The 15,033-nt window shown below is 53.1% G+C and overlaps 6 protein-coding genes across 6 annotated transcripts; 2 read left to right on the top strand and 4 right to left on the bottom strand.

Moving 5' to 3' along the window:
* Positions 1 to 395: 395 nt before the first annotated feature.
* GT037_003033 (uncharacterized protein) lies at positions 396 to 593 on the bottom strand (the record flags this gene model as incomplete). Its single annotated transcript, XM_038928080.1, has 1 exon — positions 396 to 593. The coding sequence occupies one exon, from the start codon at positions 591 to 593 to the stop codon at positions 396 to 398; it is 198 nt and encodes a 65-aa protein (XP_038789358.1).
* Positions 594 to 1,487: 894 nt separating this feature from the next.
* On the top strand, positions 1,488 to 4,157 carry GT037_003032 (glycosyltransferase family 2 protein; the record flags this gene model as incomplete). Its single annotated transcript, XM_038928079.1, has 3 exons — positions 1,488 to 1,592; positions 1,643 to 1,809; positions 1,856 to 4,157. 3 exons carry the CDS (start codon positions 1,488 to 1,490, stop codon positions 4,155 to 4,157), a joined length of 2,574 nt encoding a protein of 857 aa, XP_038789357.1.
* Positions 4,158 to 4,692: 535 nt separating this feature from the next.
* GT037_003031 (fad dependent oxidoreductase) lies at positions 4,693 to 5,916 on the bottom strand (the record flags this gene model as incomplete). Its single annotated transcript, XM_038928078.1, has 1 exon — positions 4,693 to 5,916. The coding sequence occupies one exon, from the start codon at positions 5,914 to 5,916 to the stop codon at positions 4,693 to 4,695; it is 1,224 nt and encodes a 407-aa protein (XP_038789356.1).
* Positions 5,917 to 6,469: 553 nt separating this feature from the next.
* On the top strand, positions 6,470 to 7,117 carry GT037_003030 (adp-ribose pyrophosphatase; the record flags this gene model as incomplete). The annotated part of the gene is made up of 1 exon (XM_038928077.1): positions 6,470 to 7,117. The coding sequence occupies one exon, from the start codon at positions 6,470 to 6,472 to the stop codon at positions 7,115 to 7,117; it is 648 nt and encodes a 215-aa protein (XP_038789355.1).
* A 200-nt stretch (positions 7,118 to 7,317) lies between these two features.
* Positions 7,318 to 8,585, bottom strand: GT037_003029 (cytoskeletal adaptor protein saga; the record flags this gene model as incomplete). The annotated part of the gene is made up of 2 exons (XM_038928076.1): positions 7,318 to 8,286; positions 8,346 to 8,585. 2 exons carry the CDS (start codon positions 8,583 to 8,585, stop codon positions 7,318 to 7,320), a joined length of 1,209 nt encoding a protein of 402 aa, XP_038789354.1.
* A 436-nt stretch (positions 8,586 to 9,021) lies between these two features.
* GT037_003028 (glycosyltransferase family 2 protein) lies at positions 9,022 to 14,433 on the bottom strand (the record flags this gene model as incomplete). The annotated part of the gene is made up of 3 exons (XM_038928075.1): positions 9,022 to 10,399; positions 10,447 to 14,085; positions 14,135 to 14,433. The coding sequence occupies 3 exons, from the start codon at positions 14,431 to 14,433 to the stop codon at positions 9,022 to 9,024; spliced, it is 5,316 nt and encodes a 1,771-aa protein (XP_038789353.1).
* Between the last annotated feature and the right edge of the window lie 600 nt (positions 14,434 to 15,033).

The raw sequence follows: 15,033 nt of genomic DNA, 5'->3' as shown, positions 1-15,033 counted from the left end.
CAGCGGAAGTGGGTTGGCGAGATCTATTCAAGGAAATATGGCAAAGACTGGCTTCAGTGCTGCAACATTGACGTTGCTATATGCGATATGACGAGCAGGCGGTCCACCAAGCTGTGGAACATGCAAAAATCCATGATTACCGGTACGGACGGAAGCGGCACAGGTTTTCTCCTGTCAGTGTCCATGGATGTTGGGGGCCGCCGTCGCCGTTTCGTGCTTTTTGGAGCGGGTCGGCCTGGCATACCCACCGTGAGCTCGTATTCTCGTCGAGTATTTTCCTAGCGCTCGCAGCTCCAAGACTTATGGAAGGAGAGGGGATAGAAAATAGGGATGAGGGAATACGGCTTCTTTTTCGCGACAGCCACCAGCCATAGACCAATGTGACAACCAAGCCTCTACCGCGATGTTCTGGGGCCGTTCGTGAGGAGTACGAGCGGCATCAAGGGCGTGTTGCCATTATTGGCTGGAGATGTCTTTAGAACAGTGAGCGATGCTGACCCCTGAACGCCCGGCGTCCACGCGAAGCTACCAGATGGCTTGGCAATGAAAGGCCACCAGCTGCATTGCATTGAAGGCGAATTTCCAACCACCATGGTGCCACGTCAGGCGAGAGCTGAAGACTCATCCTGCCTTACGAGACAGACTTTGTCCTTGAACACGGAGGCAGCGACAGTGCTGTGGCTCTCGATGCCCTTGATTGTGCCTCAAACACGCAGGCCCAAAAGGCTCATCTATCTGTGATGAGAAACATGCGAAACAGAGGGGAACACCTTGCCTGCAGTCTTCAGACAGCTAACGGTAGACGGCGCATGGGGACGCCCAAAATAACCTGCGAGGCTGCAGGCATAGTGCCGCCGGCGCGTGGTTTGGCACGAGTCGGGGCCACTGAGACCAGGCGTAGGCCTGCAAGCAACTCGCTTTCGACATCAAAGCGCGGGCTGCTTGCCCAATGTGGTTGGAGTGCCCCTGTGACGATCGTGCATCTCGACTGCTGCCCAGAAAAGCCAGGTCGATTTGGGTCAAGGCAATGTGGACCGAGCGCGCCCGCTTTTCGTGCTTGTAAACCAGCTCGATCCCCTCGTAGCAAGTTCCTTCCCTCCTCAAGGCGCTCCTCCCACACGACTCCGGACTGCCCTTGTGTGCAGTATCCTGTTATCTTGTTGATGATCTTGATCTGAGCCCTTCTTGTCCTTCCCACCCTTACACTCGTTTATCTGGGCGCTGCGAAGACTCACCATCCGCTTACATCACAACTACTACTACTGCTATCACCGCCAAACACCAATACCTCACCACTACTAGTAGTTTTCTCGGCTCTCCAACATTTCTGGATTTACGTTTTCCCCCCCTCCGCTACTTGGGCTACTTGTCTAGCCTTGTGCGACTGTTGGGTTCTTTGTTACTCAACATCTTCCCCTCTACTCGACACGCCTCGCTCGCTATCCCGCCTAACGACAACTACGAATATACATACCTAATAGCCCGCCATGGTTTGGCAGGAGATGATGGGCCTCGCAGCCCGCGCGGTGGTTGCCCGCGCTGATGTCGACAGCTCTATCCCAGACATTGACGACCCTTGGCCAGCTAAGGATGTGAGTACATCACCTGCCGATCGACTGGGTACAGAAACTGACTGCAATAGATTGCCTATGTTGCTATCATTGGTGGTCTCATGTTGGCTGCTCTGCTCGAGTGGTTCCTTTGGGTTGCCGCTTTCCTGTACTGTATCGTCAAGGTCTTCCAAAAGGCAGAGACGATCAGTGTTCGCATCTTGTCCATTTTCTTCGGTATCCTCTTCTTCGCGCTCCGGTAAACGTTCTAGTCCTCGCATGACAACCAAGTCTAACACCAACAGTGCCATCTTCTTGCCAATCATGGTCGTTACTCTGCCTCTTCCCTCGCAAGTTACAAAGTACTTCCCACAGGAGATGGTAGATTTCCTCCAGTGGTTCGCGTTCTGGTCTTTCGCCGGTCTGTTGACTGTTCCGTGGCTATTCTGTGTCTACCAGCTTGTCACCCACTCCGTTGGTCGCAGCCGCAGGATCAAATCTGTTCTCGACGAGTCATCCGCTCCCAAGGTCGTCATTGTCATGCCTTGTTACAAGGAAATTCCAGAGATTCTTCTCCGAACCTGCGATTCGCTGGTAGACTGTGAATACCCACCTTCCTGCCTGCACATCTTCCTATCCTTCGACGGAGACCAGGAGGACGAGCTTTACCTGAATACCATTGAGAAGCTCGGTGTGCCTCTCACGCTCGACACATACCCGAAATCCATCGATGTCATCTACCGTAGCTGCCGCATCACCATCTCCCGCTTCCCCCACGGCGGTAAGCGCCACTGCCAAAAGAGGACCTTCAAGCTCATCGACAAGATTTACACAGAGTACCTGAAGCGAAACGACAACCTGTTCGTACTCTTCATTGACTCCGACTGCATCCTCGACAAGACCTGCATCCAGAACTTCATGTACGAGATGGAGCTCAAGCCTGGCAGTAAGAAGAACATGTTGGCTCAGACTGGTGTTATCACGTCTACAACCGAAAAGAACTCGCTCATCACCCTTCTTCAGGACATGGAATACGTCCACGGTCAACTGTTCGAACGTTCAGTCGAGTCCGGCTGCGGTGCCGTCACTTGCTTGCCCGGTGCTCTCACCATGCTGCGGTTCTCTGCTTTCCGCAAAATGGCCAAGTACTACTTCGCTGACAAGGCCGAGCAATGCGACGATCTCTTCGACTACGGCAAGTGCCATTTGGGCGAGGACCGCTGGCTCACTCACTTGTTCATGATTGGTGCCAAAGAACGATACCAGATTCAGATGAACACTGGAGCTTTCTGCAAAACCGAAGCTGTACAAACCTACCAATCTCTGCTTAAGCAACGCCGCCGCTGGTTCTTGGGTTTTATCACAAACGAAGTTTGCATGTTGACTGACATTCGTCTCTGGAAGCGCTACCCAATTCTCCTCATCGTCCGCTTCATGCAGAACACCATCCGAACGACTGCGCTGCTCTTCTTCATCCTGTGTATCTCTTTGATCACTACTTCGCAAAAGGTTGCCAACCTTCCCGTTGGTTTCATTGCCATTTCTCTGGGTCTCAACTGGCTTCTCATGCTCTACTTTGGTGCCAAGCTCGGCCGTTACAAGATCATGCTTTACCCCCTCATGTTCATCGTCAACCCTTTCTTTAACTGGGTCTACATGGTCTACGGTATCTTCACTGCCGGTCAACGAACATGGGGTGGTCCTCGTGCCGACGCTGGTAGCGCTGACAACAAAACTACGCCCCAGGAGGCTATCGAGGCCGCTGAGGCTACTGGCGATGACCTGAACGTGGTTCCTGAGACCTTCAAGGCTGCTGCTGAAGCACACAAGCACCGCCCAGCTCCTATCCCCCTCCAGCCTGGCGAGAACATCGAGGGTCGTTTTGCTGCTGCAGAACGCCTACCCAATGGATGGTACCAGCAGGGCAACGACTCTGGCCTTACGCTTCCCAACACAATGCCCCGCAACCCCAACGTTCCTCACGTTCCTCTCCACCCTCGTTCCTCCATGGACTCGTTTGCTTCGCAAGAAACTTCTGCTGCCAACTCCATCTACATGCCCCGCCGTGTCGAGAGTTTCATGGACCCCGAGGATGCGCGCATCTACCACAAGACTCAACAAACACAAAAGCCTGCCGGTGGAGCCTTCTACGAGGAGCCACGGTCAGGACCATATGAAGTCGGCGCGGGTGCTAGCAAGGGCATGTACAGCGAGTCGGTCGACTCCATCGATGACGACTCTGTGTACCAATCCAAGGGCCCACAACGGCCTGCGCAGATGCGTACCAACAGCGACCTTGCTCACGCCCCTATCCGTACATCGCCGCTATCCAACCAGCAGACCGGTCTTGAGTCGCCCAAGCCTTCGTACAACAGGACAAACAGCATGGAGCAGCGTCAGGGACGCAGTCCTCTTGCTCGCCAATACGTCCACACTGCACCTGGTGACGGCATTGAGCTCCAGGCCCCACAGCAAAGCAGCCTGATGCGTGATGTATCACCTGCCCCGCTTGGTCAGCCCACGATGCCAGCGTCAAACCACGGACGAAGCGAGTCAACCGACTCCAAGAAGAGGAAGCGTCTTAGCAAGCAGCAGCCCCGCAAGTAAACGCCTTTCTTCGTCTTTTGATCTAGCGTCTTGATCTTTCGTCCATCTAGCGCCTAGAAGGCTTTGTCAACGACACCTCAGCATTAACATTTTCCTATCATTAAACTTCGTGCGCATTGGATGTCCCGGCGTTTTCAGCGAGCACCGCAACACACCGCGAGTGTCTTTTCTCGCAAAAACTTTTCCTTACTGTACATATTATCATATCATTACATGACGGTGGGGTGTGTGGCATCAAAAATTACGGATCAGCCACACGGCGTGATTGTTGGTTAGTTCATGACTTGGTTCGCTCTCAGATGCCTCTTGGTATATATGTTGTAGGAGCTATGTGATGGATCATATACACATCACCTTTTCTGCGTAATGTCTAAAATGAACGTTTGCACAAGACGCTGAATGGAAATATTTTTTCTGCCATACTCGCGTGTTTGTGCCGTGTAGTGTTTTTTTGTTGGAATAGAAAAAGCAAAATCACTCCCCAATCTGACTTCTGTACTTGCCTCGCGCAGGTTATTCACAGCAATCGTCATTACTATGTATACAACAGTCCCTCTACCTCCTCTGCGATGGCCAAACTACTAGTCAACCCAGGACTTTCAATGGCCAACAAGTTGACAAAACCCTCATACCCATCCTCTTTTTGAATAACAAAGTCCTGAAAGTCCTTTCCACTCGTCGCTGCAAGCTTTCCCAACTTCGGTCGTATGCCTACATAGTCCGGCTGAATGGCTTCTCTATGCACACCAGGTAGGTATGTTTGAATGTCATCGATAGCCTGCGCCATGTTCTTGGTGTTGGGTGTGTAATCGGTGGGCGAATCTGTCCACTCGACGTCTGGGCCAAAGCGAATGCGCCCGGACATGTCGAGAGTGAGGTGAGTCCCTAGACCGCCGTGGCCTGGAACTGGAGCAGGGTAGACAAGAGTCGAAGGACGGGGACGGGATACTGCATAAGAGAAGTAAGAGCCTTTTGCATAGAAGGCTTTTCGATGCCGATCTCTGGGTAAAATCATATTTGAAATCTGGACGGCGAAGAGACCGGCAGAGTTTATCAAGGTGTCCGCTGTTATGGTGGTTTCTTCGCCATCTTCCCCCCTGGTCGTGACTTCCCAGCCACTATGTCCAGAGTCGAGAGGTGTGATGTGTGTGACTGGGGATTTGAAGGCGCAGATTCCGCCATGGTCCTCAAAGTCACCTTCGAGGTATTGCATCAAGCTGTGAGAATCTACGATCCCGGTACTGGGACTTTCTAGTACCCCGGCCTCGGCTCTGACATCAGGTTCTCGACTTTTCGCCTCATCTTTGCTGAGAAAGTGAATCGGGACGTTGATGCTCTTTGCGAAGTCGTGGACCTTCTGTAGAGCGTCCATTTGCGCTGCGTCTTGCGCGACGATCCATTTCCCGGTGTTGCGGTGTGGGATATCATTTTTCTTGCACAGCTCGTACAACATATCTTTTCCTCTAAGACATAATTTCGTTTTGAGGGACGCGGGCCCGTAGTAGAGACCAGCATGTATGACTTCGCTGTTCCGCGAGCTGGTCTCTGTACCGACGGAGCCATGCTTCTCCATCAACACTGTTGATGCGCCATCTCTCTGTTGCAGTTTGCGGGCTATAGCTAGGCCGACTACGCCGCCACCTATCACAGCGTGGGTAAAGTCTGCATCTCGTTGTATGCTTGATGAGAAACGTCTTGAGCTTGAGAGCACGGTTCTAGTATGTAAAGAAGATCGAGTAAGAACGCGCAACGATGCCATGATGAAAAAAATCGAGAAAGAACGATGAAACTCAACGGACTTTGTTACGAAACAGACAGCGACGAGAGAATAACATGGGCGCAGACAAAGCAATAGCGACAGAGCTGAACTAGGTGCAGTAGTCTTGATAGGTGAGGCTTATCGGTGGCTTGGAGGCATTTTGGATGACGTTACGTGAATTGCCGTTCCTGACGCTAAACAGAGTGGGGTCTTCCAATTGTTACCTCAACTGGCATTGTGAGACTGCGCCTAAGCCATATAATATACCAGGCTATATATTCGACTATCTCGAACTCACAGAGCAGGAATTGGAGGTTCTGTGGTCACAACTACGTGCTCCACTGACATCTGTGGTGCTTGTTGCCTTCGAACACGATAACGTCATCGGTACTCCAATAACCAATTCCCCGATACCGCTCAAAGGCCAATGTTGACGCCCCTCACCAAACGAACAATATCACGCGCAAGCACGTATATCCTACCAAAAAGGTCTCTCCACAGAACGAGTCGCAGCCTTGCATCACCACTCGTCGACCGCGTTAGCAAAGTCACAATGGCGTCTTCCACTGGCACTCCCAAAGTAACCTCGGTCGTTGACCTGCCCTCCTCAGATGCAAAATGGGTCAAACTACAAAAGGCCACATATGTCGACGCCAAAGGCAAAGAACGCATCTGGGAAATTGCCTCTCGGAAAACGACAGGATCCGCCGGCGTGGACGCCGTCGCAATGGGAAACATCATCTACCACCCCAGCAAACCCCCCTCTACAATCGTTGTCATCCAATTCAGACCACCGGTTGGTGGCTTCACGGTAGAATGGCCTGCGGGCCTCATCGATGCAGACGAGAAGCCTGAAGAAGCTGCCGTACGTGAACTCTATGAGGAAACAGGTTACAAGGGGAAAGTGATTTCGACTTCTCCACCTGTGGCTGCGGATCCAGGGATGACGTCTGCAAATCTGTGTTTGTGCATGGTAGAGATTCATTTGAATGAGGGCGATCCGGAGCCAGAGCAGCATCTCGACGAAGGGGAAGACATCCAGAGAGTGAATATCCCTATTGCCGAACTGTATGACAGGCTGGAGGAGTTTGCCAAAGAGGGGTATGTTATTGCGGCGAAGTTGTATCATTGGGCTGCCGGGGCACAGTATGCTATTGATCATCCAGAGTTGTTTGCAAGGCTTGGAAAGAAGGGCCAGTGAGGCCCTTGTGTATGGCGGCGTGTTGGGACTAGAGTTAGAGGCATTTGAAAGCACAGCTTGAACAAACGTGAAGAAGTATGCACAAAAACGTAAGATGTTGTGTTTCAAAGACGACTTGCTGTTGCATCAGCTTCAAAAGCCCAGAGCTAAATATATTTACAACACCACCGGCTGACGCGGCACACTTTGTCCAAAGCCCCTCACCTCGCCTTCTCATCATCAATCTGCCTCCTCAGATCCTCCAAGACACTCTTCCTGTTGTCGAGATGTCCCTGCAATCCCTCAACCTGTTCCCTAACCGTCTCAATCTCGTCCCTGATTCCACCAAGTCCCTTGACCGCGCCACCTTCATCATTGTCCAAGTCCTTCAATACGTTCCTCTTGTAGTCAAGCAGGAGCTCCAGCTCGCGCTTAACAAGGGCCGGCTTACTATCCTTGCTCCTGCCATGCCGTCTGTTCTCCGCCTCCTTCTCGACGTCGGCAATCTTCTGCTCGAGCTCGCGCAGTTGTTTCTTCAGCCGGACTTCTTCCCAGTCTTCTGTTGTGCGACCGCCGAAATCTGTGCCTTTGCCTCCTCGCGCACCGTAGTTTGCGGCACGGTCGCCGACACCCAGACGTGTGAGGTATGCGTCGCCAAACTTGGCTTTGCGGCCCGTGGCGGTGTTGTCGTCGCGCGTGGCGGCCCATCGTGAGTTTGCGTTTGATTCAATGTCGTAGTCGATGTGGGCTTTCTCGAAGCTAGCCCGTAGGCTGGGTGGCACGCTGCGAGGTACGCGGAAGCCTTCGCTGCGCTGGTTGAGTATGTGGAGGAAGGCTAGTGCGGCGTCCTTGCCCACGCTTTCTCTTGCTTTTGGGTTTACCAGGTTCCAGGCAAATCGCACGTCCGAGTCTGGAACATTGTCTAAGCTCTCGAACAGGCCGGCCAAGCTATCGAAGGTAATGTTGCCGTGGCCGTCGCGGTTCGCCGTGTAGATTTCCTCGTACTTGGCCTTGTCGGACGGCGACATGTACCAGTCGAAGCCGTCGCGCAGACCGGGGGTATCGTCGTCGTCGTGGACGGTCTCGTAGGCGGGCTGGGAGCCGGAGAGGGCGCGCGTGGCTTGCACGAGATGGGCTTTTGACTCGGGGACAAGCCAGTCGGGGAGGACTTTTGGTACATCGACCGAGATCTAAGACATGTCCATCAGCGCTTGGGTTCCTCCAGACGGCGCGTCTCCAAGAAACATACCCCATTGATCAAGTCGAAGATGAGTCTCATGGCAACACAGAACTCCTCAAAGTCGAGCTTGCCATCGTTGTCCACATCCGCCAGGTCCCACACCCTCTCCAGCTGGTCGTCGCGCAAATGTGAGTTTTTGAGGACAGGCGCTGCCTGCGCGCCGTCGAGGTGGGTGCCGCCATTGCTGAGCGAACTGAATATCTCCCAGTACTTCTCGATCTCGTCTTGCTCGATGCGGTTTGGCGCCATGTTTGGGCACTCGAGTGGATATGGCGAGTATCAGGTTGGAGGATAGCAAGGTCGGGCAGGGCGGGTTTGTCTACGTCGTCGTGGTGAGATTCGGGCGTCCTGGTTACGGGATGCCGGCATGGCGGAGCTCTGGCCGCGCGACTGCTGGGCTGGGGTACGTAGCTACCTGACGCTAGCCGTGCAGCCACCCCCAAGGTCACGCAAATGGGCAGAATACTATGTGCAACAACAATGTCCTATTATCATTACATCAAGCCAACCATGTAAATACAGCCTAGCTAGCTCCCCAGACACCCGAGTTTTCCCATGTAAATCTTGCGCCACATGTAGACGATACATGACTTTCCAAAAAAAAAAGGAACGACTAAATGGCGTTACTGCCGTGCAAACATATCCAGACAACACCGCTAAATGCAATCACTTCTCAAATTTCTTCCTATCCCATGTTGGCAAGCTCATGGTCAATAGCTTGCGTGAGGAAAATCTTCCTCTCGCCACTCAGCTGCATCTGCAGCCGTTGCTCCGCAAGCGCAATGATTTGCTTGCGAGTGACCCTGTCGAGGTCCGCGTCTTTGAGACATGCCTGAACGGTCTCGACAATCTGCCCATCCGTCGGCCCGTTCATCATGCTCTGGAAGTTGGTGGTGCTACCAGGTCGCGACATGCTTGCGCCGTAGCTGAGAGGACTGCGCCCACGGACCGGTGGTGTAGACGATGTCATCAGGTTGTCTGAGCTCTGGAAGCCGCCCATGCTTTGTCGTTGCCCATAAGGAGAAGCGTTGTTGCCATTGTACATGTCGCTCATGTTGCTCATAGACATGACACGGTTCTGGTGCGGGTTGTCTTGGTAGCGCGACAAGTTCGAGTACGTCGATTGACGCGTTTGCATGCCTTGGTACGGACCAGGCGACTGGGGCGGCATGTGCGAAATGTGCTGCATGTTGGACATGATGGTAGAAGCAGGCTTGACCGAAGAGTAGACAGATTGCATGTCGTTCATCTCGTACGCTTCGTCTTCGTATGCGCTGAACCCACCCTTCTCAGTAGTCATACCAGGAAGACCGCGGCGGCCAGGGAGTTCGTTGCGCTCAGCGTACTCGTCCCATCGCATCATAGGAATGGCCTTGGGATCGAAACCTTCGTCATCTGTCGTGAGAACCTGCTTGGCACCTTGCTCGCCAATGACGACACGAGTGTTACCCCACGAAAAGTCGTCCTGCTTCCAGAAAGAGTACATGGGAAGGGCGAGAGAGTAGATGGGGAAGGCTAGGATGTAAATAATCATCCACCCAACGTGTTGCCATTGTCGCTTGATGATGAAGATGAGCGCCTGGAGGCCGTAGACGGCTGCCAACATGACAATTGAGAACATGGGGAATTGACCCTTGCCCGTAGAGACGGTGTAGACGAGATACACCAGGTACGCACAGATGGATGGAAGGATGAGGGTACCGAAAAGGTCGATGAAGACAACGAATCGCATGGAGAAACAGCAAAAACCGCAAAGGTCCTTGAGGAAGACAAGTTCGGCCAAGTTGTGGATGGTTGAGTTGATCCATCGACGTCTCTGGGAAAGCAGAATGCTCCACGTGTCAGGGGCGGCAGTGAGAGCGTACGCATCGGGGATAAACTTGTAAGACATGGCAGGGAAGTACTTCGTCATCAGAGTGGTCAGATAACGATCCTCACCAAGCGAGAGAAGGTTCTTCTTGTGCAGCGTGTCCACAACGCAGTCTGCGTAGTCCTTGATGATCTTGTCCGAGATGATGAGAGGTTTGCCCTTGTCGGCTGTGCGTAAACGGTACATGGTGAAACTGAAGTGAGTTAGCACCATCTAATCGAGGTGGGATCAAGTACTTACCATCCAGGCAAACAGGTGACGCTACCAAACAAACTTTCAAAGGCCTTGGACAGATGATGCGAAATGTAGTACTCGTAAACCTGGATCATAGTCCACCACGAGCGGTCTTCATTCTCCAAGCTCGTCTCACCACAGATACCGGCGATCTTGGAGTCGTTGGCACAAGCCGCTACGAGACGGTTGAGAGCATCAGGCTTGACCATGGTATCAGCGTCGATCATAAGCAGATACTCGTATAGCTCTGGGTCAACACCGATGATATTGTTGATTTGGTGGAACATTTCCAACTCCAAGGGGTTCATAGCCGAACGGTGGTGGACGCGGTTAAGGAAGCTCATAAGCAAGATTTGGGAATCGCGCTTTCCTCGGTTACCTGGCTTGGACTTGTGCTGTTCCGACTCTTTGCCCATCTTGACAACGACAATGTACGGTACAACATTGCCTTCGAACTCGTATAGTCCCGAATAGACCTTTCCGTAGTTGAGCTGCTGACTGCCTTCACCTACCGACCAAAATGGAAGCGCAGGAGGATCGACTTTGGGGTCAACACCAAGGATATCTAGTACAATCTTGGGCGTAGGGCGATCATTACCGCCACCAACAATCATTCCGTCGCAAATGACGCAGATGAGCTTTCGCTTGTTGTCGTAAGAGAGGGCGGTAAGAGAGTCTAAACTCTTCCGGAGTGAGTCCTCGCCTTCGGTATAGGCTGGCACTTGGCAGATGACGAACTTGTCCTGGTTTGCGGGACGTTTACGAGAGCCCAGTTGAAGGGCGGCTAAGAACTTGATGACAATAACCGCGCAGAGAATGATAGTGAAGGCTAGTAGAATGTAGTCGTTGACCTGGCATTTGGCCGTCTTGCGGAAATCAGTTCTGCCGACGTAGAACAGGTTTTCCAGACATTGCAGGTTATTCTCTCGCGTAGTCTTGTTCAGGTTATTGTTCCAGTCCTCCATCAGGTTCTGGCCAGCGTTGCTCTTTACCATATCGATCAACTTGGCATCAAGGAAGTTGTACTGATCCTGGTTTTGCATATAGTCGATTGTGGCGAAGTAGTCAGTCAAGTCGTAAATCTTCTCGTCGAGCCTGAACCACATGTGATTGTCGTCTTCACCTTCATTCTTGACCTTGTCTTCTTCCCAGACGAGATCTCCTTTTCTGAATTCCTTCATAGCGGGGAGAAAGACTTTGGGGTACCATACGTCGCTCTTCAACGCGTTGCTGTCTGGCATATTTGTCATCGAACCAGACTTGTGGACGGCGATTGAGTTGAGATTCTCAGCCGTAGATTCGTTGAGAGTCAGCTGAAGGACTTTGTTTTGATCGGTTGGCTCGATCAGATTGGGGCAAGCAATCCATAGCGGGGGGATGATATATGGGTCCATGTTGGCACCAGCCATTTCCATCATTCGATCCCGTGTAGCCTCGGTGTTGGAGTCGCTGTGCTGCTTTTTCCAGAAAGAAGTCAGGTCGTAAACCACACCACGATGACTGACGTAGTAGTCGTCCTCGCCCTGGTGCGCTGATACTTCCTTGGTGTTCCAGACCTTGTCCTTGTTGGGACACAAGAGTTTACCGAAAGCGACAATATAGAAAACGATAGTGGCGTTCAGCAACAGGATGAGCATGACCAAGACAAGCTTCTCACGCCACGCCATGCGCACATCAGGTCGCTTCATACGACCAAACCACTTGAGGAGTGGTGAGGGGATCCAGAAGGTGAGGGCCCAAACAAAGGCGACCCAGAGCCTTCGAGTACCAGTGAGAGGGGTTTCAGTGACGACGGCATTACCACCTGACTCCATGTCATAGTAAGTGACGCCTTTGTTCTCGTCGCCCTTCATTCCGAGACCGTAATCACCAGGACCCGTGGTGGGAAGGGTGTGTGTAGTAGGGGCGATTGACTTAGCATCTGCAGCCCCCGGCACAGCCAGACTTGTAGAGCTCTGGAAAGGGTTCTGGGGAGTAGCAGACATGTCTGGAAGAGGTGGAAAGAAGGCGCTTGCTGTGGGCGGGAGCTGAGTGGGGTATCCATTCTCCATGCCAGCAGCTCCAATCATGCCACCAAGCATGTTGGGAGAACCGCCCATCTCTTGTGTCTTGAGGTCAAGCTGCGATTCAGCCTCCCACCACGTGCCCTCCCTCACCCAGACGCGCTCCTTGCCTACCATGACTTCGCCGTTACTCCAGCCGCGTTGCAGAATCCAGTTTTGGATGCCCTCTTGGCCGTCCATGCAACCTAGTGGAGCATATCGGTCATAGAACTCGTGGTGGTCAAAGTCGGCAGTGAAATCAAGATTACGGTTGCGGCGATTTGCCCACTCGGGTAGTCGCCACTCACGGAGTTGTCGGGATACCACACCGGCCTGCCATGTAGAATTGAGATCCTGGTTCAGCGAAGCGGGGACAGAATCTGAAGGATGAATAGCCAGCTGGAACCAAACTCTGCTACTTGCGACTGTCATGGCCAGGTCGAAACGGCCGTGCTTGCCTAGGACTACGCCGCTGTTAGGTACCGGATAGAGCATCTGTTTCACGAAGTTATCCTCCTCTGGGATCTCAAGTGCGAGCTTGTCCAATACAGCCTCGCGCTTCTCCAGTTCGGTCTCTTTCTCGCGGAGAGCAGGTCCATTAACGCCGAGCTCGACTGCACAGCTTTGCATGGCCTCGCGCATGGCCTCGAGAACGGAGTTACCAACAGGCGGCACTTGTACACCGTCGTCTCGCATCTCAGCATTGATGCCTTCGCTGTCGTCAAAGACAGTACGCAGTGCAATCGCTTTGCCCAACGAGCGACTAGGAATCTCAACGACAGTGATGTTAACAATGTCTCCATCCTCGGACTCGTCAGGCGTCATCATGCCGCTGCCGTCGCTGTCGTCCATATCGAATCCGGACTTGGCACGGCGGATGTCCTCCTTGATCGAGGTGTTGGCGTGGGCAACAACGTAGTCGACGATGGCTTCATAGATGCCACCAATGGCAATTTCGCGCTCGTTGGATCCCAGCTTCTGGCGAAGGGTACCTTCGGGTAGATCCATGAGTGTCTCAACATCCTCACATACCGCAGCTAGCGATTCCTCATCCATGAAATAGTCGAGGGTGTTGCCGAGCTTCAACAGGCCTGTGAGACAGCTGATGAGGCTAGTCAGCTTTTGGCCCTTGATGCCAATTGCCTTAAGGTTGGAGCGGAAATCTTCAGCTGCGGCGGCATCGTCGGCATCAGGGAGGTAGCTAGGAGGGTCGTATGTTCCAGATCGTCGGAGGAGGGCATATTTGTCCAAGGATTGAATGTCCAGGTATTCTCTCTCTTGCCTGGATGCCGAGCTCGAGTTCAAATAGTAGAAGACATCAAAGGCACGGAAGCCAGTCTGTCCAGGAACTTGGAGCAGGCCTTGTTGGACGTCCAAGCCGGAAGTGGACAGCTTGATCTCAGCTCCGACGACAGCACCAGCAAGATTGATGGTGAAGACGGCGGCCAGTGCTGAGTAGCGAGGAGTTGAAGGGTTCTGCGGAGTGACGCAGTGTGTGAAGGCCTTGAGGGCCTCGAGCGCGGTGTAGAAGTTGCCCGGCAGCGATAGAGGCAGGCTGGAAACGAAGGGAGAAAAGAGTGAAGGGCTCGAGTCATGCAGGGAACTATACCAGTCAGTCGGCGATGGTGAAGATGGGGGTGTTGGATACATACGCAAGGACTATGCAGCCATCCTCAGCTCTCCGGCGGGCATGCTCCCAGGCCTTTCGGCCCAACTCAAGGTCGACTGTGCCACCAATGCGGTCATCAATGATGCTCTTCGCATTGACCCATGTGTTGACAACCAGGCTGGTGCTGGCTTCGAGATTGTACGAGCGCCCGTTCTTGTATGCCGAGTTGAGAGTGTTGAGGAGGGTGGTGGTCGATATCTGCGAGGGCGAATTCCCCGGTCGCGATGCCGAGGCAGACGCCGTCGAGTAGACGGACATGCGGGAGTTGTTGACGAAACTCATGTCTGCGGGCTGAGGCGGGTCGCCCCTTCCGTGGATGCAAGTAGCAATACTATAGCGAGGGTAGATGAGGTGGTACCGTGTGTCAACTGCAGGTGTCGTCCCAGATGGTCGATGTCCGGGCAAAGGTGGTACGGGTAGCCTCTGGATGTGATTACGTCTTTGACAGCAACGGTGCGAACGGGACTAGCGAGTGGACGGATTAAACGATTGTATGAAGAAGAACAAAAGGCAGGTAGCAAGAGAGGCTCGTGGAACGCAGACAGAGCAGCCGTGATGTTTGTTGGCTCAGGGCGAGGTGCATTCCCGCCCAGCTTCATGGGGGATGGCGCGGTATGGTTAGGGGGTGTTAGTAGGGTGACTAATACCGGTGCGAGACAGCTCAATGCATCAACGCCAGCCGGACATGGATGGCGAGTCTTGGTTTTCGTGGCCACTACCAGCAGCGGCGCCCACCCGATGGGCCTGTGATACGAGCGGGTGGCGCTGGATGCGATGGCAACCCCTATTTTTAGTTTGTTATTCATGGCAGCGATATTTCCACAGACTATCGAAGGCGATGAACAAGCAAGCATCGGAGAATTCCAATCACTCCATGGCCAG

Source organism: Alternaria burnsii, assembly GCF_013036055.1.
Source record: "Alternaria burnsii strain CBS107.38 chromosome Unknown 746, whole genome shotgun sequence".
Lineage (NCBI taxonomy): Eukaryota > Fungi > Ascomycota > Dothideomycetes > Pleosporales > Pleosporaceae > Alternaria > Alternaria burnsii.
Note: the sequence above shows the minus strand (reverse complement) of the source record. Positions and strands in the feature narration are given on the sequence as shown.